Source organism: Lactuca serriola, chromosome 1, assembly GCF_051521515.1.
Source record: "Lactuca serriola cultivar US96UC23 chromosome 1, Lser_US96UC23_V15, whole genome shotgun sequence".
NCBI lineage: Eukaryota > Viridiplantae > Streptophyta > Magnoliopsida > Asterales > Asteraceae > Lactuca > Lactuca serriola.
Window position 1 is genome coordinate 126,055,705 of NC_136408.1, and position 21,615 is coordinate 126,077,319.

A 21,615-nucleotide genomic window follows, 5' to 3' on the forward strand; every position below is an offset into this window, starting at 1 on the left:
TTTTATAATAGTTATTTTTGTTAATATCTAACAAAGCCAAAAGGTCATTGTGTACAAATAAGGGTGCTATTTATTCATATATGTGCTTATTTATTATATACTTTATTGTTTGACAAAAACATCAAATTATTGATGAACAATATGTAAGTAATATGTAAGTAAGGAGTATATGTTCAATAAATAAATATTAAAAAATTAAAATGAAAGTATATTTAATAACATGGTGTATGAATAGAATCAACATTTTGTAGTCTAAGAAAGCAAAACCTTAATTATTAAAACAAAAATAAAAATTCAATGACGAAAATTTTATAGACGTAACGGTTAAAGGAGCAACAAATTGTGTCATAATCCCAAATAAAAAGCAAACAAATATAACGAAATATAAATTACTTTTATTGAGTATGCACATTCATGGAAACTATATTTCTGTTCTTTGGTCAATTTATCAATAAAAAAATAATAATAATAAATATAGATGAAAAGAGAATTGTCACATAGCGTTTACAATTTTGACTCTTGCGTAAAGAATTGCCCAACAAGTGCATAGCAAACTGCCAAATAGGTGGCGCAACCGGGGCATGCTGGCCTCAACTTGGTCTGATATTTACGTTGAAATTTGCAGAACAGCCCTTCCAAAAGAATCTTCCTATCATACTTCTAATAAAATAAGACCAAAACGCATCAAAAGTCCAAAACATTTAATAAATATTCTCTTTTAAATTAAGAATTTATCGTTTCAGTTATTGGCTTATTACGCTTGCTAAGTTAGCGCCATTGTTAAAAGAGATATTTATTCCTTAGGAACCTATATACGTAGATGTCGGAATCTAAACCTTGAATTGAATCTGAAAATATATACTTTCACTCTATAAATTTGTTAGAGCTGGCTATAAGGTGCCAAACCCCTCCTTTAGTGGTTACCCCCTGAAACTACCATATACATATATACATCCTCACCAATATTGAAAAAAACATGTCTTCTTCTGGTGTAAACCTTGAAAATTATCATATTCCACTAGAAGAGATCAAACGTGCCACCGAAAACTTCAGTCAAGAAAGATGTATTGGAGGCGGTGGATTTGGTGCGGTCTACAAAGGACAACTCTGGCAGAACCGCACAGTTGCTGCCAAGCGCCTAGATCAGGATAGCTATCAAGGAGATCATGAGTTCCGCAACGAACTTGAGATAGTTTCAAGGTTCCACCATGAAAACATCATATCTTTCGTTGGTTATTGTGATGAAAACGAAGAGAGGATTATAGTTTATGACTATGCACACAACGGAAGCCTTGATCATCATCTATATGATCGAAATAAGATGCGCCACATAACATGGACACAACGTCTAAGAATCTGCATAGGGGCAGCAAGAGGACTAAGTTACCTACACTCGGGTCTTGGGGAGCACAACAGAGTAATACACCGAGATGTCAAGAGTGCTAACATATTGTTAGATATGAATTTGGAGGCAAAAATTTGTGATTTTGGCTTGTCAAAATTGGGTCCCAGAAATGTGCCAAATACCGAGGTGTTCACGAAGGTTGCTGGCACCCAATATTACTTGGATCCCGCTTACAAGGAATGCCACATCCTACGAAAAGAATCGGACGTATACTCCTTTGGGGTTGTACTGTTTGAAATGCTTAGTGGGACGTTGGTTTACAGTAAAATGACCACAAATGATATCAGAATGAAGCCTCTAATGACTTCTGTACGGGAATACAGTCTAAAAATTGATCCAGATATACAACAAATTTCAACTCGTTCTTTGGATACGGTCAAAACTATCGCATATCAGTGCATTAGATTAGATGAGTTACTTCGCCCTACGATGGAGACAGTCGTTGAGAAACTTGAGGAAGCATGGACATTTGAAGTTGGTAAGTCCTAAGTATTATTTAATTATTTTGCAGGAAGTCTTTTTTTCGTATGCAATAAAACTATCTTGGATCATATAACATCACAGATTTTCTTAGTTTTTAAATAAGCAAAAATCCAAACATCTAAGTGGGTGTTTGGGAATATTTTTTAAAATGAGTTATTAGCTTATTGGTTTTTCAAAAAGCCAATAAGTTAAAAAGATGTTTGTCAAAATACTAATTTTATTGATAAAAAAATGGTTTTTTCAAAAAGCCATAAATTCCTTTCCAAAAAGCTATAATAAACATTTTGAGAAGCAATCCGGAAACACACCCTAAATGTATTGTTGATCGTGTTGAAGCTATTGAAAACCGAATATAACTTCTTTAATTATGTCTGTGTCATATGTTGTATATTTATTATATATAAAAGGTTGCTTTCTTTGTTCTAAAATCCAATGAATTCCACTACCAAGGAATTTTAATTAGCTTAATTAATATATATACTCAAGTTTAGAGCTTTTTCATAACCTATAGAATCAAATAACATTGTGAAAGTTTATAGTGGATTAATATCACAAGTGAATTACCAAAATGAAGGAAGTGTTAGAAAACTTGAATAAGCTATAACGTTCTGTTATGTATCATATATGTATCCATCATCTACTTTGAGTTTGTTCCTTTAATATAAGTTTCTTTCTCCATTCCAAGAGAAATTTCAAATATTAGAACCAACAATGAACATATTTATATTATGCAACTTCTTGCTTTTTTATTCTTGGTCAGATGTGTTTGTTACTGCATATACAAATAATTTAGATGAGTATAAACATTGTAGGCGCTATTGAAGAAGATAATGAAGAGGCCATTATTGAAGAGCCAGAGGCCATTATTGACAAAGCAATAATTAAAGAAACCATTTGGGACGGATTTTATTATCAGTCAAGAACCAACAATAGAATATTGAACTCAAGGAAATCAGGTCTAGATGTTTGCTTGCAGAAACTGCTGATCCTATGTGGCTGTGGCATTCGAGAATGGGTCATGTCACTACTAGAAAATGGAGCTAAATAGCGACGGATTTCATAGGGATTAGCGACGGAAATCATATTAAGTGATAAATGAAGTGTTTTGGCTTTTATGGATGGATCACCGACGGATTTGCTAGGGATTAGCGACGGAAATAATCCCTAGCTAATTTCCCCTCAATTACTACCCTAAATCGGTCGCTGTTTCTTTTTCCCTATTTCTTATTCCGGCTTAGGTTTTCAAATGAATTTAGTGAAAGAAAAATGTTTCCTTTATAAGTATGTATAGATTCCGATTTCTTAGACGGGTTGTTTTCTGTAATATGTGTGTTTGATTTCTTAGACCTAGTTCTCTTTGATTTCTTGGATTTCTTTGATTATGAATTGACTTAAATTCTTGACTGTGACTACTTCGAAACTTGCTGCTAAAATGAGATAGTTTTTGTATATTTCCCTTATCCCTACACCTACTGGTTCCATATAGTGGGATTAGAGGGTTTGCTTTCAATGTTAAATTTAAGTAGGAAGAACAAATTAATGTGAAGGGTAGGAATGCTCTGATCACAGGAACAAAACGAGAACCAGGGAGGGTAAGAAACTTGAAAAATACTTGTTAGCCAAGGTTTACTTGCTGGAAAAATGGAATAAATTAACATAGATTTAATCCTCTATTTATACTAATTAAGCTAGTATAATAATGTAACACAAAAACTACTTAACAAGCAAGTTTCCAAAAATGTCCCTGGGACTAAAACTGTCACAGTTTTCCTGTAACTGTTTCTAATAAAAGAAAAAAAGGCAAATATTTATTGTGTTGTTTATTTCTCTATTTTCTCTATGAATCTATCATAAAACAAATGGTTATTGTCTTTGCATTTCTCTTAACAACCCCATTTTTTCTTTAACTATTTCTAATCAAGTAATGTGGGAAGTCTAATATTTTGGGAGATTTTTTAATAAAATCCTAAATTTCATTTTTTAAACAAAAAAATGCTGACGTTTTCACTTTTTGAATAGAAAAATCCAAGAAACCGGTTAATTTATTCGTTTTTGTCATTTTTGACCTATTGAGCAAGACATGAGACCACGTTACTAATTTTTCGAAAATAATAGGATTTTTTTTGTAGATTTCGGCAAAATTTGTATACAATGTATAAACATATTTTTTTTACGTATTTATATTTATTTTTATATATTTGTGTATTTTTTAAGTTTTTATATGTATAAATTTATGCATTTTAAATGTATAAACATATATTTTTACTTATTTATATGTATTTTTAACAAATTGACTTATATTTTCTGTGTATTTTTATGTGTTACTTTTTATGTATTGTGTATTTATATGTATTTTTATGTATTTATGTCTTTTTCTTATGTTTTTTATATTAATGTTTATGTATTTTAAATATATAAACATATCTTTTTAAGTATTTATATCTATTTTTAAGTATCTTACAGAACTTTTATGTATTTTTATGTGTTTTTTAATGTATTACGTATTTATATATATATATATATATATATATATATATATATATATATTTAAAGTTTTTTATATACATGTTTATGAATATTTATGTATTTTAAATGTATAAATATATTGTTTTACATATTTATATGTATTTTTTTAGAGTATTTTACATATCTGTTTGGTGTGTTTTTATGTGTTATGTATTTATATGTATTTTTTCGTATGTATGTATTTTTTTAGATTTTTATATAGATGCTTATGTATTTTAAATGTTTTGCTCGTATTATTTTTACGTATTTATGTATTTTTTACATCAAGTCGTCTTCACCATTTCATCTAATTCTCATAAGTTCTTCGAGTATGTCTAGATGGTTTACTACATACCCATATATTTTAAGTTTTTCCCATTCGATGTTTAATTTCAAGATAAGCTAATGGGAAAAAAAACACAAAATATATGGGTAAGTAGTAAACCATCTTGATATACTCAAAGAAGTTATACGAATTGGATGAAATTGTGAAGACGACTTGAAGTAAAAAAAAATACATAAATACGTAAAAAAAAATACAATTATACATTTAAAATACATAAACATCTATATAAAAAACTCTTAAGAAATACATAAATACATATAAATACGTAATACATAAAAAAAACACATCAAAACACATAAAAATATGTAAAATACTTAGAAGTACATATAGATATGTAAAAAACACTTTTATACATTTAAAATACATAAGGATCGATATAAAAAACTTAAAAAAAATACATAAATACATAATACATAAAAAAAATAACACATAAAAATAAATAAAAATATATATAAAATACTTTAAAATGCATTTAAATATATTAAAAAATATGTTTATAAATTTAAAATACATAAACAATGTAAACATATACATATAAAAACTTATAAAAAGACATAAATATGTTTGTGTGTGTATATATATATATATATATATATATATATATATATATATATATATATATATAATACATAAAAAATAACACGAAAAAATATATCAAACAATATGTAAAATACTTAAAAATAAATAAAAATAAGTAAACATATACATATAAAAGCTTAAAAAATATAAAACTATGTAAGAAATATGTTTATACATTATATATAAGTTTTGACAAAATCTGTAGAAAAGTCTCATTATTTTGGAAAAATTAATGATTTGGTCCTATGACCTGTTGAATAGGTCAAAAGGGGCTAAAGTGAATAAACTAACTGGTTTTTTGGACTTTTCTATCGAAAAAGCTAAAAGGTTGGAACTTTTTTATTCAAAAAATAAAATTTCGGACTTTATTAAAAAATTGCGCAAAATATTGAGATTTTTTTATAGTTTTACTCAAGTAATGTGTATATACGACAAACAATTCCCATATGTTAACAGAAAACCAATGCCAAAAGAACTATTGTTAATATCATTTTATGTTATGATTAATATAACTTCAAAACTAAAATGGATAACAAATATATGTTTAATTAAAATTAAAATAATTAATCTAACCTAGTAATCTATTTCATCATTGATAGGCTTCATCCGTGATAAATATGTCAACACATAATGATAGGGTATGGATGTACAAAAGAAAAGAAGATGCGTATCTTAGTGAAACATATAGAGAATCTGTTGACTTATTTTTGGATGTTTTTTCCAATGAAACAATTGTTGATAACAATTGTATCTAGCGTCCTTGTAGTACATGCAAAAATATGCTCTACAAAACAAGAGATGATGTAAAGCTTCACTAATTACAATATAGATTCATCCCCAATTACCGTTTATTTAATTGTCATTAAATATATTATGTTTTATTGAAATTTATGTTGGATACGTTTTGAGATTTTTATTTAAAAACACAACATAATTATACTTTAAAAAATATTTAATCAACAATTTTATAATAATAAACAAATTGGCTGGCTTAATTAGCCAATGAGGTCCGGTTGAACGTAGCGGAGGTACACTCTAGTTTTCTGTCCCCAGGGGTTTCTGAAGGAATGGTGTCAAGTTCTATATGATATTGTTATCTCTTGAGAGAGAGATAGAACTTGGGTTGTTATCTGAATTTTTTTTGGATCTTGCATTATGAAAATCGCAAACCACTTTCTAAAATTATCATGTTTACATTTAATATGATTAATAAATAAATATAAAATTGTTTGACACATAAATACACCCCTTAAGTATAGAAACAGTCAAAAACACACATTCACTCTCTTACACGTTGAGTGTACAACTAGTAAATTGATTATTTTGTGAAAAAAAACCTAAATAATTTTTTGATAATCTGGTGCGGATGGTGAATAATTAATTCTAAAAAATGAATTACTATTTCAAAACTTTAAGAACTTTGTTGTTTTTGTTAGTTTTTTTTTATAATAGTTATTTTTGTTAATATCTAACAAAGCCAAAAGGTCATTGTGTACAAATAAGGGTGCTATTTATTCATATATGTGCTTATTTATTATATACTTTATTGTTTGACAAAAACATCAAATTATTGATGAACAATATGTAAGTAATATGTAAGTAAGGAGTATATGTTCAATAAATAAATATTAAAAAATTAAAATGAAAGTATATTTAATAACATGGTGTATGAATAGAATCAACATTTTGTAGTCTAAGAAAGCAAAACCTTAATTATTAAAACAAAAATAAAAATTCAATGACGAAAATTTTATAGACGTAACGGTTAAAGGAGCAACAAATTGTGTCATAATCCCAAATAAAAAGCAAACAAATATAACGAAATATAAATTACTTTTATTGAGTATGCACATTCATGGAAACTATATTTCTGTTCTTTGGTCAATTTATCAATAAAAAAATAATAATAATAAATATAGATGAAAAGAGAATTGTCACATAGCGTTTACAATTTTGACTCTTGCGTAAAGAATTGCCCAACAAGTGCATAGCAAACTGCCAAATAGGTGGCGCAACCGGGGCATGCTGGCCTCAACTTGGTCTGATATTTACGTTGAAATTTGCAGAACAGCCCTTCCAAAAGAATCTTCCTATCATACTTCTAATAAAATAAGACCAAAACGCATCAAAAGTCCAAAACATTTAATAAATATTCTCTTTTAAATTAAGAATTTATCGTTTCAGTTATTGGCTTATTACGCTTGCTAAGTTAGCGCCATTGTTAAAAGAGATATTTATTCCTTAGGAACCTATATACGTAGATGTCGGAATCTAAACCTTGAATTGAATCTGAAAATATATACTTTCACTCTATAAATTTGTTAGAGCTGGCTATAAGGTGCCAAACCCCTCCTTTAGTGGTTACCCCCTGAAACTACCATATACATATATACATCCTCACCAATATTGAAAAAAACATGTCTTCTTCTGGTGTAAACCTTGAAAATTATCATATTCCACTAGAAGAGATCAAACGTGCCACCGAAAACTTCAGTCAAGAAAGATGTATTGGAGGCGGTGGATTTGGTGCGGTCTACAAAGGACAACTCTGGCAGAACCGCACAGTTGCTGCCAAGCGCCTAGATCAGGATAGCTATCAAGGAGATCATGAGTTCCGCAACGAACTTGAGATAGTTTCAAGGTTCCACCATGAAAACATCATATCTTTCGTTGGTTATTGTGATGAAAACGAAGAGAGGATTATAGTTTATGACTATGCACACAACGGAAGCCTTGATCATCATCTATATGATCGAAATAAGATGCGCCACATAACATGGACACAACGTCTAAGAATCTGCATAGGGGCAGCAAGAGGACTAAGTTACCTACACTCGGGTCTTGGGGAGCACAACAGAGTAATACACCGAGATGTCAAGAGTGCTAACATATTGTTAGATATGAATTTGGAGGCAAAAATTTGTGATTTTGGCTTGTCAAAATTGGGTCCCAGAAATGTGCCAAATACCGAGGTGTTCACGAAGGTTGCTGGCACCCAATATTACTTGGATCCCGCTTACAAGGAATGCCACATCCTACGAAAAGAATCGGACGTATACTCCTTTGGGGTTGTACTGTTTGAAATGCTTAGTGGGACGTTGGTTTACAGTAAAAGGACCACAAATGATGAAAGAATGGAGACTCTAATGACTTCTGTACGGGGAAACACTCTAAAAATTGATCCAGATATACAACAAATTTCTACTCGTTCTTTGGATATGTTCAAAGATATCGCATATCAGTGCACTAGATTAGTTGTGCTCGATCGCCCTGAGATGGAGACGGTCGTTGAGACGCTTGAGAAAGCATGGAAAATTGAAGTTTGTAAGTCCTATTATTTAATTATTGTGCAAGGAAATCTTTTTTTCGTATGCAATAAAACTATCATGGATCGTATAACATCACCGATTTTCTTAGTTTTTAAATAAGCAAAAATCCAAACATGTAAGTGAGTGTTTGGGAGTATTTTTTAAAATGAGTTATTAGCTTATTGGCTTTTCAAAAAGCCAATAAGTTCAAAAAAATATTTGGCAAAATACTAATTTTATGCGTAAAAAATGGTTTTTTAAAAAAGCCATTAATTCCATTCCAAAAAGCCAACAAACACTTTGAGAAGCAATCCGAAACAAGCCCTAAATTTATTGTTGATCGCGTAGAAATTATAGAAAACCGAATATAACTTCTTTAATTATGTCTGTGTTATATGTTGTATATTTATTATATATAAAAAGTTGCTTTGTTTTGTTCTAAAATCCAATGAATTCCACTGCTAAGGAATTTTAATTAGCTTAATCTATATCTATTTGTTCTTATGAAAAAAGTATTTTTTTTCTTCAACCACTTTGAAACCTTCAATTATCAACTTAATTTTAAATTAATACATTAAATCCAATATTATTTTAATTTTAATATTAATTATTTATTCTCAATATAATATATTTACTTTGTTAATCTAAATATGATGTTAAATTTAAAACATAACTTTTATTATATAATCAAAGCCTATTATTTTAAATAGTTAAAATGTTTAAATAAAAAATCTAAATCAAAATGTCTAATTAACAAAAAAAAAAGTAGTTAAATAATTACTTTTTATGATAATGATATTTTCTTCAAAAATAGATAGTTTAAAATAAATTAAAAACATTAAATAAAATATTAAATATAAAACATGTATAAAAAGATAGTCTTAAAATCCATTAAAAATAAATTATGTCTATCTAAATTAAGTTTACTTTTATTTTCATGGATAATAGCTATTGAGATGATATGAATTTAAATAGAATAGTATAAAGTCTATTATTTGATACTCATAAATCCATTATGAAAGTAATTCCGTATGCTCATTTTTTATAATACTTATCATTTATTTAAAATACCTAGAATATTTTATAATAAATTAGTTTAGGAATTAATTTAACTCACTAACAAATATATATTTATTTTAATCAAATACAATTATCAACATTTTAATTATAGGTGCGCAACGCACAAAATATGGCTTAGTTAATATATATACTAAGTATAGCGCGTTTTCATAACTTATAGAATCAAATAACATTGTGCAAGTTTATAGTGGCTTAATATCACAAGTGAATTCCCAAAACTAAGGAAGTGTTAGGAAACTTAAATAAGCTATAATGTTGTGATTGTGTTACAATCCCAAGTAGAACTATAGTGTTCTGACGAATAGGTGGGTGTTATGTATCAGATATGTATCCATCGTCTACTTTGAGTTTGTTACTTTAATATAAGTTTCCCTTCTCCGTTCGAGGAGAAATTTTAAATATTAGAACCCATAATGAACATATTCATATTATGCAACTTCTTTGTTTTTCTATTCTTGGTCAGATGTGTTTGTTATTGCATATCCAAATAATTTAGATGAGTATAAACATTGTAGGCGCTATTGAAGAAGCCATTATTGAAGAGGCCATTATTGACAAAGCAATAATTAGAGAAACCATTTCGGATGGATATTATTATAATTATCAGTCAAGAACCAGCTATACAGTATTGAACTCAAGGAAATCAGGTCTAGAATTCTGCTTGGAGAAACTACTAATCCTATGTGGCTGTGGTTGTGGCATACTAGAATGGGTCGTGTCACTACTATAAAATGGAGCTAAATAGCGACGGATTTCATTCGGATTAGCGACGGAAATCATATCCTCGTTAATAAATGAAGGTTTTTTTTTTTGCCACATGTCAATCTCTTATGAGTTTTGACACTCGTTATTTTGTGGTATTTTTTAAATAAATATTATGTGCTTGTCAATTTTTGGTTTGTTTAAATTTTTAAAATTAAAGTCGTATACTTAGATATGTAAGGTATATATATATATATATATATATATATATATATATATATATATATATATATATATATATATATATTAAATTGCAATAAATACATTTATTCCTTTCTTATTTTAAAGTTGTACATTAAAAAATATTTTATGTTTACTCTTTAATGTTTAATATTCTTTAAAATCAATCCGTATAATACGCGGGTCTGGGTTAAGTTAGGAGGGAAAGTGGTCCCCTCATTTCCCTCCTCTTATCTCCTTTAATGAAACCATTCTTTTTTATTTTCTTCTTATTTCCACTTATTTCCTTTCATTTCTCTCGTTAAGTTGAACTTGGGAACGGGAACGGGGTGTTAAAGGACAGATTAGCTACGGAAATAATCACCAGCTAATTTCCCCTCAATTACTACCCTAAATCGGTCGCTGTTTATTTTTCCCTATTTCTTATTCCTGCTTACGTTTATTTCTCATTCCCGTTTCAGTTCCCACGGGACTGTCTCCCAAATAGAGATAGCCAAATACCAAACCCACGAAGAAGTTGCGCCACTCCCATCGTCGGAAAACCCGTCCGTCGTCGGCAATTCCTTCCGTCTCCGGCAGTACCGACCTCGCCAAGCCCGTCTCCGCCACTCGATAGTCGATTCTGCCATGTAACCTAACTTATTCCGATTTCTTGGACTGGTTGTTTTCTGTAATATGTGTGTTTGATTTCTTAGACCTAGTTCTCTTTGATTTCTTGGATTTCTTTGATTATGAATTGACTTGATTTCTTGGTTGTTGAATACCTTGAAAATGACTTTTGAATACTTCTAAAGTGGCTGTGACTACTTCGAAATTGGCTGCTAAAATGTGGTAGTCTTTGTGTATTTCCCTTTTCCCTACACCTACTGGTTCCATATAGTGGTATTAGAGGGTTTGCTTTCAATGTTAAATTTAAGTAGGAAGAACAAATTAATGTGAAGGCTAGGAATACTCGGATCACACGAACAAAATGAGAACCAGGGGGAAAAGAAACTTGAAAAATACTTGTTAGCCAAGCTTTACTTGCTGGAAAAAAGGAATAAATTAACATAGATTTAATCCTCTATTTATACTAATTAAGCTCGTATCATAATGTAACACAAAAACTGCTTAACAAGCAAGTTTCCAAAAATGCCCCTGGGATTAAAACTGTCCCAGTTTTCCTGTGACTGTTTCTAATAAAAGAATAAAAGACAAATATTTATTGTCTTGTTCATATCTCTCTGAATCTATCATAAAACAAATGTTTATTGTCTTGTGCATCTCTCTTAACAACCCCATTTTTTCTTTAACTGTTGTTTCTAATCAAGTAATGCATATATACCACAAACAGTTCCCATATGTGAACAGAAAACCAATGCCAAAAGAACGACTATTAATATCTTTTTATTTTATGATTCATATATCATCATTGATAGGGTATGGATAACAACTGTACGTTTATAAAAAATTAAAATAATTAATCTAACCTAGTAATCTATATCATCATTGATAGGCTTCATCAGTGATGAATATGTCAACACATAATCATAGGGTATATATGTACAAAAGAAAAGAAGATGGGTATCTTAGTGAAACATATAGAGAATCCATTGACTATTTTTCGGATGTTGTTTTCTCCAATGAAGCAGTTATTGATAACAATTGTATCTAGTATCCTTGTAGTAAATGCAAAGATATGCCCTACAAAACAAGAGATGATGTAAAGTTTCACTTGTTACAATACGGGTTCATCCCCAATTACACAACTTGGTAGGCACATGGTTACATAAATATCGTAGTGGTTCTATACCAGGTCCGGAATCTAAAGTCTATTGATTCATCTCAAAGGGCGACAAGATCAAATGCGTTGGATCAAATTCCTATTCACTCATAGACAAGGAAGATGATTTACCTCAACACTGCTAGACAATATGTATATGTATAGAAACTATAGTTACATGTTAATTATGATACTATAATTATGATACTAATGTAAGTGCACTACTACAAAACAGCACATAAGACTCGCCATATAGGACCCGGTTTTTGAAAAAAACGGGTTATATAATGCAAAAACCGGGCTTTATATTGGAAATCATGGTATGTCGCGGTTTATAGTAAAGAACCGGGTTATATGTTCGCTATTACAAATGAGCGCGAAGGCACACCATAAGATCCGGTTGTTTAAAAAACCGGGTTCTAAAATACAAAAACCGGAATTAAAAGGATAAACTTTATAAGACCCGTTTTTCATTAAGAAACAGGGATCTATTGTGAAACTAAAAAATTCTAAACCCGTTTTTCAGCAACCGGGTTCTTTTGTAGCTTAGCAAAACTTGGCACCTTTTGAACCTATTCCTTATTTGCAACACCAAAGAAAATTAATTAGGAGATTTAAAGGTTAAACCTTATCAAACAGGTAAAAACCAGATAAAACTATCGATCATATATTAATTTTAAAGCTAACTTTTAAGATTATCACTAAAAAGCAAATAAGATCATCAGATGAAAACCACTTTCTGAAAAAAATAATAATAAAAATAACAAACAAGATTATCACGTTAGACAAATCATGAAACAAAATCTATATTTTTTAACTTCATCAAATGATGATAACATAATTTCCATTACTTTAGGGGATTGGTTAGTTTATTGTTATATATCATAGTTATTCCACCATGAACCCATACAACCATAAAGAAGCTCAGAGGACGAGAAGAAACTAGAATCTGTTTTGTATGTATCTGTTACTTTTAATAATATTACACTTCATCTGCAATTCCACTACATTAAAGATGACATATGTTGACACAAATTTTGTTGTTAATTTATAACAGGTAGAAAAACAAGACAAGCCACATAAACAAGAAGGGGATTGTAAGCTACAACACACGTATTCTTATTCCTTAGTTATTGGTACGTATCTCTAATTGTAGTGTTTATCAATAGCTTTACATTTGCTGATTTGTTGAAATTCCAATGAATTAATTAATAGCATATTTGGACACAAAAATAAAAATTTGTTTATGTGTGCAGAAAAGTTGAGACCTCAGATCATGAATGGTGGAAAAGTGTAAACTACGATACAATTACTATTCTTTTTTTAAGTCTTGGTATGTATTCGTAATCCTATGTTTGCTTTTATTAGCTTTACCATTTTCTGTGTAATATGTGATTAGTTGGTTTTGGAAATATAAATATTGTTTTCAATAAACATAAATTTATGAGAAGTAAAGGGAAGCAAAAAAAGTAGTAATCCTTATTACCTGCAAAAAGGTGATAGTATGATAGTAGGACGAAGATCTCCTTGTGATATGGAACTTAAGGTTAAGAGAGCCTATAATATATATATAACCAATCACACAACAAATACAGATAAGAACATATACATAAGACTAATTCAAGAAGCTACTTTAACAACATTAGAAAGCAAAATATTGATAGTGACCTCTGAGTCCGAAGTTAAGGGCTTCCTCATTGCAGATATGCAGTACACTAGTGTTCATATTTTCTTCCAAAAGTGGCTTGAGTATACCCGCATTACTCTTGGTTTGGGAACTTTTTGTGCTAGTATTTCCCATCTGTATCAGAATAGGTTTCCATTGTATGACACAGGGCATTCTGCAACACAAAAACAAGATACTTATATTACTCCTTATATCACTGCCAAATAATTATAAATAAAAAAATAGGGAGCGAGAGTTGCCTGTGCATATTCACTCATTGAATTTGCATCATCAAGGATGATAATCTTAAAAGGTGGGCAAGGATAACCATAACACCTGCATCACAATATTAATCAAACTGTGGCTATGATATGATAGAATAAAAGTCAAATAAAACTCATATGAGAGGGGTACTTAGAAAGTAATAAAAGAAGGTAAACTATATTTGAGTTACACCTTGTATACCCTTGATGCCCAGAACAAACAGCAACTGCAACAAAATTCTTAATTTTAGATATTGTATACATTGATTCCACACTCATCACTATCATTCAGCTCAAGAACCCTGCATTTGTACAGTTCCTAACTATATAACCAAATAAACAGCACTAAATGACAATTAACAATACCTAAAATTCCCAAACAGATCTTATTAAATTTAGGGCAGATTTTTTCATGACATTCTTTTACTAATGTTCATCAGTCAAACTAGCTAACAAGAAAATTACCAGAAAGAAACTAAAACAAACAAAAAAAAGTTCAAATATATGTACCCATAGTGCTGGTTAACAATGGCGAGGGCAGTGGTAGTTTTGCCGGTTCCAGGTATGTCATTAAAAAGCATGTGTGGACACTGCACCAACAAATCAACTCAACTCGATAATAGAGATCATGAAAAATCTTGGATTTTTAGTTTCAATAACGCAATAGATGAGAAAACTAATATCAATTTCGAGTTGAAATGACCCCGTTTGAAAGTCATGGATAGACAGATCGAAAATTTTCTCAAAATTGAAATAGAAAACAATAAAAATATTTTTTGAATAATAGAAGCGGCTTTTACATTTGCGGTCTTAGAGCGTCTTGGTGAGGAGTCGGAACATCTTGGTGAGCAACATCTTTGACTCGCCTGGGTCGGCAGCTGGAATACTGATTTTACACACATTCATACAACAAATAATAAATCAGCTGATAGGAAACAAAAAACAAAGAGAGATAGTTGTTATTTCTCTCCCCAAGGTCGAGATCTCTTCAGCAATGGCGGCCTCCCCTCTCACACTCTAACTTTCCCACACTTTTGTTTTTGTTTGAGGAGGAAAAGTAGTGAATATGAATAGGTTAAGTTCTAATTATATAGAGCAACAGGGAATCGGCTATTTTGGGGAAAAAAATCCCACACGAGATGATTACTGTGGGCGGTTTTGAAGTTGGGGAAGAGATCTGAAGATGAAGATGAGATATGTGTTTGTTTCGTATGCCTGATAAAAAAAAAGACATTTAACAAGATGAGAAAGACGCGGGAAAACAAAGAAAGTATTCCCGCTAAATATTTTATTTTTTATTTATGCATTCTATTTTTTAAGGGTATTTTTTTTATTTATATGCATTCTATTTTCTAAAGGTATTTTTATCTCTCTATCAACTTTTATGAATTATAATTAATTCTAACATACCAAAAATATGAGTAAATAATTTTTTTTATTATTAAAACTAAATCAAAATAATAAATAGTAACAAGTTCTTTAATTATATTGTTCATTTTAATTGATTAATCGTGTTTTTTTATCATCATATTTAATCCAATAATAATGATAATAATAATTTATTTTACTACCTAATTTGTTATATTACTTGATTTATTGTTCGTTTTAACATTACAAGAATATTAATCTAACTTATTGAATGTGGAAATAATATATTTTTATTACTGACAAGCACTCAATCCTATTTTTTAATAGGAATATTGTATTAGGTATGTTACATATGCCTTTGGATGCATTGGTTTTCCTACATGCATGCTACTAATATATACTGTGTGTAATGACAGATGGATCGTAGTTACTGGATGTATGGAATTAAACGTTCATGCGATGAATATTTGGCATGTTTGAGTGGTTTTCTTAAAGTTGTAGAGGAGAATCGGGTGAATAAAGGAGAAAGCTACATATGGTGTCCTTGTGTAGATTGTCAGAATTGTTGTATGTACACTGATTCTGCCAAAATAGAAGAGCATTTGATAATTCGTGGGTTTATGAGAGATTATACGTGTTGGTCACGACATGGTGAGATATTGGTTGATCATAATGTAGCCCCTTCAGAGTATAATGATGGTATTGATGATACAAACGATAACAACTATGATAACTTATCTGGAATGTTACATGATTGTGAAGACAATGTTGCTGAAGATGATTATGAAAAATTTCAACAATTATTTGATGAATCAGAAAAATCGTTATACACTGGTGTACAAAATTTACCAAACTATCCCCTGTGTTGAAATTGATTAACTTAAAAGCAAACAATGGTTGGAGTGATACAAGCTTCACAAGTCTTCTAAAGATTTTTCATGAGATGCTTCCGGATGATAACGAGTTACTTGTGTCCACATACCAAGCAAAAAAATTGATGTGTCCAATGGGAATGGAAACTGAAAGAATACATGTTTGCCCAAATGATTGTATGTTGTATCGAAACGAATATGCAGATCTACATAGTTGTATTACATGTGGTACATCACGATACAAAAGGAAAAATCCTATAGAAGAAAAGAATAATATGAGAGTGAGTGGACCGCGTGCTAAAGGCTTATGGTATTTGCCTATCATTCCAAGATTAAAACGGTTATTTGCAAACGCTAAAGATGCAAAGTTAATGCGATGGCATGCTCAGCGTACAATAGACAACAAAATAAGGCATGTTGCAGATTCTCCTTAATGGAGAAATATCAATTCTAATTTTGAAGACTTTGGTCAGGATATTAGAAATATTAGGTTTGGACATAGTTCTGACAACATTAATCCATTTGGAAGCTTAAGCGGTCGCCATAGTACATGGCCAATTCTTCTTTGCATCTACAATCTTCCGCCTTGGTTATGCATGAAAAGAGGATACATCATGATGTCGTTACTAATTCAAGCTCTAAAACAACCGGGAAATGATACTGATGTTTATTTAGCTCCATTAATTGAGGACATGAAAAAAATTATGGAGTCTGGGTGTCGAAGTGTATGATGCATATAGTGGGGAAATTTTCCAACTTCGGGGCATGATTTATTGCACGATAAATGATTTTCCAACATATAGGAATTTGTCTGGATACAGCACAAAGGGAGCAAATGCATGTCCAATTTGTGAAGATGACACATAGTCGTTATGGTTGACAAATTGCAAGAAAAATGTATATATGGATCATCGAAGATATCTTCCAAAAAATCACCCATATCGCAAGAAAAAAAGGTGTTCAATGGTAAAACCAAGGAGAGGACAGCAAGGAAACCATTACGAGGAGAAACTGTATTTTCTCGTGTTGAAAATCTAAACGTTACATTCGGAAAATTCAAAGGTAATGGCAAAGGAAAACATAAACGTAAACGTACTGGTACAACTCCTCCCAAAATTATTTGGAAGAAAAGATCTATACTTTGGGAGTTACCATACTGGAAACACTTGCAGGTTCGCCATTTTCTTGACGTTATGCATATTGAAAAAAATGTTTCTGAAAGCTTGATAGCCTTATTGTTGAACATCAAGGGAAAGTCAAAAGACGAGATTAATGTTCTAGAAGACATGATTGAAATGGGAATTCGCCCCGAGCTTACTCCTATTTGGAATCATGGAAAGCGTATGCATCTACCAGTAGCTTGTTATACCATGTCAAAGGATGAGAAAACAAAATTTTGTAATGCTTACATGGTGTAAAGGTTCCATCGGGCTATTCGGATAACATTAAGAAGTTAGTGTCAATGAAAGAACTAAAACTATTTGGTATGAAGTCCCATGATTGCCATGTTGTAATGGCACATATGATTCCCATTGCAATTCGTGGAATACTACCAGACCGCGTCCGACGCACAATCACAAAGCTATGCTTGTTTTTCAATATGATTCATTCTATGGTATGTGATATTTTGCAAAACTCACTAACCTTTTGTGTTTATGGTTTTCAGTTATGTTTTAGTTACTTCTGGTTCGAAGGGGAAGAGTCCAGGATGATTGTAGTGCACACACCACATCGTTCCGTATTTTTATGTTACTATGATGTACTTGGATGTAATTGATACACTTTGATTCACCATGATTTCTATGATGTTGTTGGATGATGGTTTTATTAATTTAAAATTTGAAATTTTTAGTCTTGATTTCCGGGACGTTACAGATTATTAAAAAAGTAATCAAACTATTATATAATGATAGTTATTAAAAAAATAATTATTATGTGATTATTAGTTTACTTGGAAATCTCCAGAAAAGTCCTAATTTTTTTGGAATTTTTTAATAAACTCATAAATTTTATTTTTTAAACAGAAAAGTCCTGACTATGTAACTTTTTGAATAGAAAAGCCCATGAAACCGATTAATTTTTTCACTTTAGCCATTTTGACCTATTCAGCAGTTCATGGGACCAAATCATTAATTTTTCCAAATTAATGAGACTTTTCTGCAGATTTCTCCAAAATATGTATATAATGGGACTGACCTGTTCAACAAGTCATGGGACCAAGGTTGTAAAATGTCGGTGGACTGAGATTAAGGTACTGGTCGGTTAGGAGGTAGGGGATTAATTGAGAATCATTAATTATTAAGAAAATTATTCAAAAAATAGTAAACATAAGTTTAATCCTAAGAATGTAAATATACAATAATGTTTTTCTTCATACAAAATATGCAACACTCTTTTAAAATAAGGCCAAATAATACAATGAGTTCACATGAAATCGTTAAATGTTTGATGTTACATTAGCTTTTAGATATAAAGTCAATTAATGATATAAGGAAATTTTTTTTTCCACCGTACACATCTTCATCCTCCCCACATGAGACGCGGGGTTCTTTTGGGCCATATGAGACTGATGAAGTTTTTGTATGTGAATAAATTATTATTTTGTTTTTTAATTTCAAGATAAGCGAATCATAAAAGCTTTAAATATATGGATATATAGGAAAATTATCTAAACCTACTCGAAGAAGCTGTGAGAATTTGATGAAATAATGAAGAAGACTTGAAGTAAACAAACACATAAATGCGTAAATATAATACGGTTATATATTTAAAATACATAAATATGCATATAAAAAACTTTAAAAACTACATAAATACCTAAAAATACATATAATTATGCAATACATAAAAAAACACATAAAAATACATAAATCAATATATAAAATACTTAAAAATACATATAAATACATAAAAAAAAATATATTTATACGTTCAAAATACATAAAAATCTATATAAAAAACTTAAAAAGTACATAAATACGTAAAAATACATATAAATACGTAATACATTAAAAAATAACACATAAAAATACATAAAAGAAAAGTATACATAATACTTAAAAATACATGTAAATATGCAAAAAATATGTTTGCATATATAAAATACATAAACATATACATATAAAACATTAAAAAAAAATACATAAATTCGTATATATATATATATATATATATATATATATATATATATATATATATATATATATATATGTGCGTGCGTAAAAAATACGTTTATACATTATATATTAATTTTGATGAAATCTACAAAAAATCTTATTATATTGGAAAAATTAACAATTTGGTCTCATGAGCTACTAAACATATTAAAAAAAAATATTAAAGTGAATAAATTAGTTTGTTTCTTAAGTTTTTTTCTCTTCAAAAAGTTAAATAGTCTGAATTTTTTTGTTCAAAATATAAAATTTATGACTATATTAAAAAAAATCTTAAAATATTTGGATATTTTTGAGATTTTTCTTAGTTTATTAGTTTATTTTAAAAGAAAAAAGGTAAAGTAATGACGAGGAATCCTTTAAGATTATTAAACTACGACGGCTTCTAGGGTGGTCGTCATTCTGGTTGTTCACATTAAATTGTTTATTCTGTGTTCCTGGAAATTTTTCCTTGGCTCCATGTTTGATATGCTAGATCGTGTAATTCGATTGACTTTTCAAATAATCTTCTACTTGTGGTGATGCTCTTCAAAAAGTCTGTTTAAATAGTCTTCAATTTGTGGTCATGCTTTTCATACATTCATCTACTAAATTACCCACTGACCCTACAATATCCATACATCCTTACCAATATCTAAAGACAATGTTTTCTTCAAGGGTAAACCTTGAAAGTTATCTTATTTCACTAGAGGAGATCAACCTATTACCGTTTATTTAATTGTCATTAAATATATTATGTTTTATTGAAATTTATGTTGGATACGTTTTGAGATTTTTATTTAAAAACACAACATAATTATACTTTAAAAAATATTTAATCAACAATTTTATAATAATAAACAAATTGGCTGGCTTAATTAGCCAATGAGGTCCGGTTGAACGTAGCGGATGTACACTCTAGTTTTCTGTCCCCAGGGGTTTCTGAAGGAATGGTGTCAAGTTCTATATGATATTGTTATCTCTTGAGAGAGAGATAGAACTTGGGTTGTTATCTGAATTTTTTTTGGATCTTGCATTATGAAAATCGCAAACCACTTTCTAAAATTATCATGTTTTACATTTAATATGATTAATAAATAAATATAAAATTGTTTGACACATAAATACACCCCTTAAGTATAGAAACAGTCAAAAACACACATTCACTCTCTTACACGTTGAGTGTACAACTAGTAAATTGATTATTTTGTGAAAAAAAACCTAAATAATTTTTTGATAATCTGGTGCGGATGGTGAATAATTAATTCTAAAAAATGAATTACTATTTCAAAACTTTAAGAACTTTGTTGTTTTTGTTAGTTTTTTTTTATAATAGTTATTTTTGTTAATATCTAACAAAGCCAAAAGGTCATTGTGTACAAATAAGGGTGCTATTTATTCATATATGTGCTTATTTATTATATACTTTATTGTTTGACAAAAACATCAAATTATTGATGAACAATATGTAAGTAATATGTAAGTAAGGAGTATATGTTCAATAAATAAATATTAAAAAATTAAAATGAAAGTATATTTAATAACATGGTGTATGAATAGAATCAACATTTTGTAGTCTAAGAAAGCAAAACCTTAATTATTAAAACAAAAATAAAAATTCAATGACGAAAATTTTATAGACGTAACGGTTAAAGGAGCAACAAATTGTGTCATAATCCCAAATAAAAAGCAAACAAATATAACGAAATATAAATTACTTTTATTGAGTATGCACATTCATGGAAACTATATTTCTGTTCTTTGGTCAATTTATCAATAAAAAAATAATAATAATAAATATAGATGAAAAGAGAATTGTCACATAGCGTTTACAATTTTGACTCTTGCGTAAAGAATTGCCCAACAAGTGCATAGCAAACTGCC

The 21,615-nt window shown here is 29.6% G+C and overlaps 4 protein-coding genes across 14 annotated transcripts; 3 read left to right on the forward strand and 1 right to left on the reverse strand.

Moving 5' to 3' along the window:
- The first annotated feature begins 734 nt into the window (after positions 1-734).
- LOC145098382 (putative receptor-like protein kinase At5g59700) lies at positions 735-3,341 on the forward strand. The gene is made up of 2 exons (XM_079036014.1): positions 735-1,883; positions 2,701-3,341. Exons 1-2 carry the CDS (start codon positions 977-979, stop codon positions 2,934-2,936), a joined length of 1,143 nt encoding a protein of 380 aa, XP_078892140.1. The 5' UTR covers positions 735-976; the 3' UTR covers positions 2,937-3,341.
- A 4,149-nt stretch (positions 3,342-7,490) lies between these two features.
- LOC145098388 (putative receptor-like protein kinase At5g59700) lies at positions 7,491-18,437 on the forward strand. 3 transcript variants are annotated; one of them, XM_079036023.1, is made up of 6 exons: positions 7,491-8,642; positions 10,222-10,506; positions 11,110-11,277; positions 13,468-13,546; positions 13,667-13,743; positions 16,124-18,437. In XM_079036023.1, exons 1-2 carry the CDS (start codon positions 7,736-7,738, stop codon positions 10,434-10,436), a joined length of 1,122 nt encoding a protein of 373 aa, XP_078892149.1. In that variant the 5' UTR covers positions 7,491-7,735; the 3' UTR covers positions 10,437-10,506; positions 11,110-11,277; positions 13,468-13,546; positions 13,667-13,743; positions 16,124-18,437. The 3 variants fall into 3 exon arrangements, with proteins under 3 accessions (XP_078892149.1, XP_078892152.1, XP_078892145.1); XM_079036026.1 differs by lacking the exons at positions 10,222-10,506; positions 11,110-11,277; XM_079036019.1 differs by lacking the exons at positions 13,468-13,546; positions 13,667-13,743; positions 16,124-18,437 and having other exon boundaries at positions 11,110-11,493.
- LOC145098400 (uncharacterized) lies at positions 12,048-15,536 on the reverse strand. Of its 9 annotated transcripts, none has more exons than XM_079036042.1 (7): positions 15,140-15,536; positions 14,850-14,929; positions 14,533-14,566; positions 14,337-14,412; positions 14,079-14,251; positions 13,897-13,967; positions 12,596-12,982 (listed from the first exon to the last, which is right to left on the reverse strand). In XM_079036042.1, exons 4-7 carry the CDS (start codon positions 14,342-14,344, stop codon positions 12,920-12,922), a joined length of 315 nt encoding a protein of 104 aa, XP_078892168.1. In that variant the 5' UTR covers positions 14,345-14,412; positions 14,533-14,566; positions 14,850-14,929; positions 15,140-15,536; the 3' UTR covers positions 12,596-12,919. The 9 variants fall into 9 exon arrangements, 7 of the variants coding, with proteins under 7 accessions (XP_078892183.1, XP_078892168.1, XP_078892175.1 ...); XM_079036049.1 differs by having other exon boundaries at positions 14,491-14,566; XM_079036037.1 differs by having other exon boundaries at positions 14,533-14,641.
- Positions 16,124-17,013, forward strand: LOC145061296 (uncharacterized). The gene is made up of 2 exons (XM_079008738.1): positions 16,124-16,541; positions 16,595-17,013. The coding sequence occupies exons 1-2, from the start codon at positions 16,124-16,126 to the stop codon at positions 17,011-17,013; spliced, it is 837 nt and encodes a 278-aa protein (XP_078864864.1).
- Positions 18,438-21,615: the final 3,178 nt, after the last annotated feature.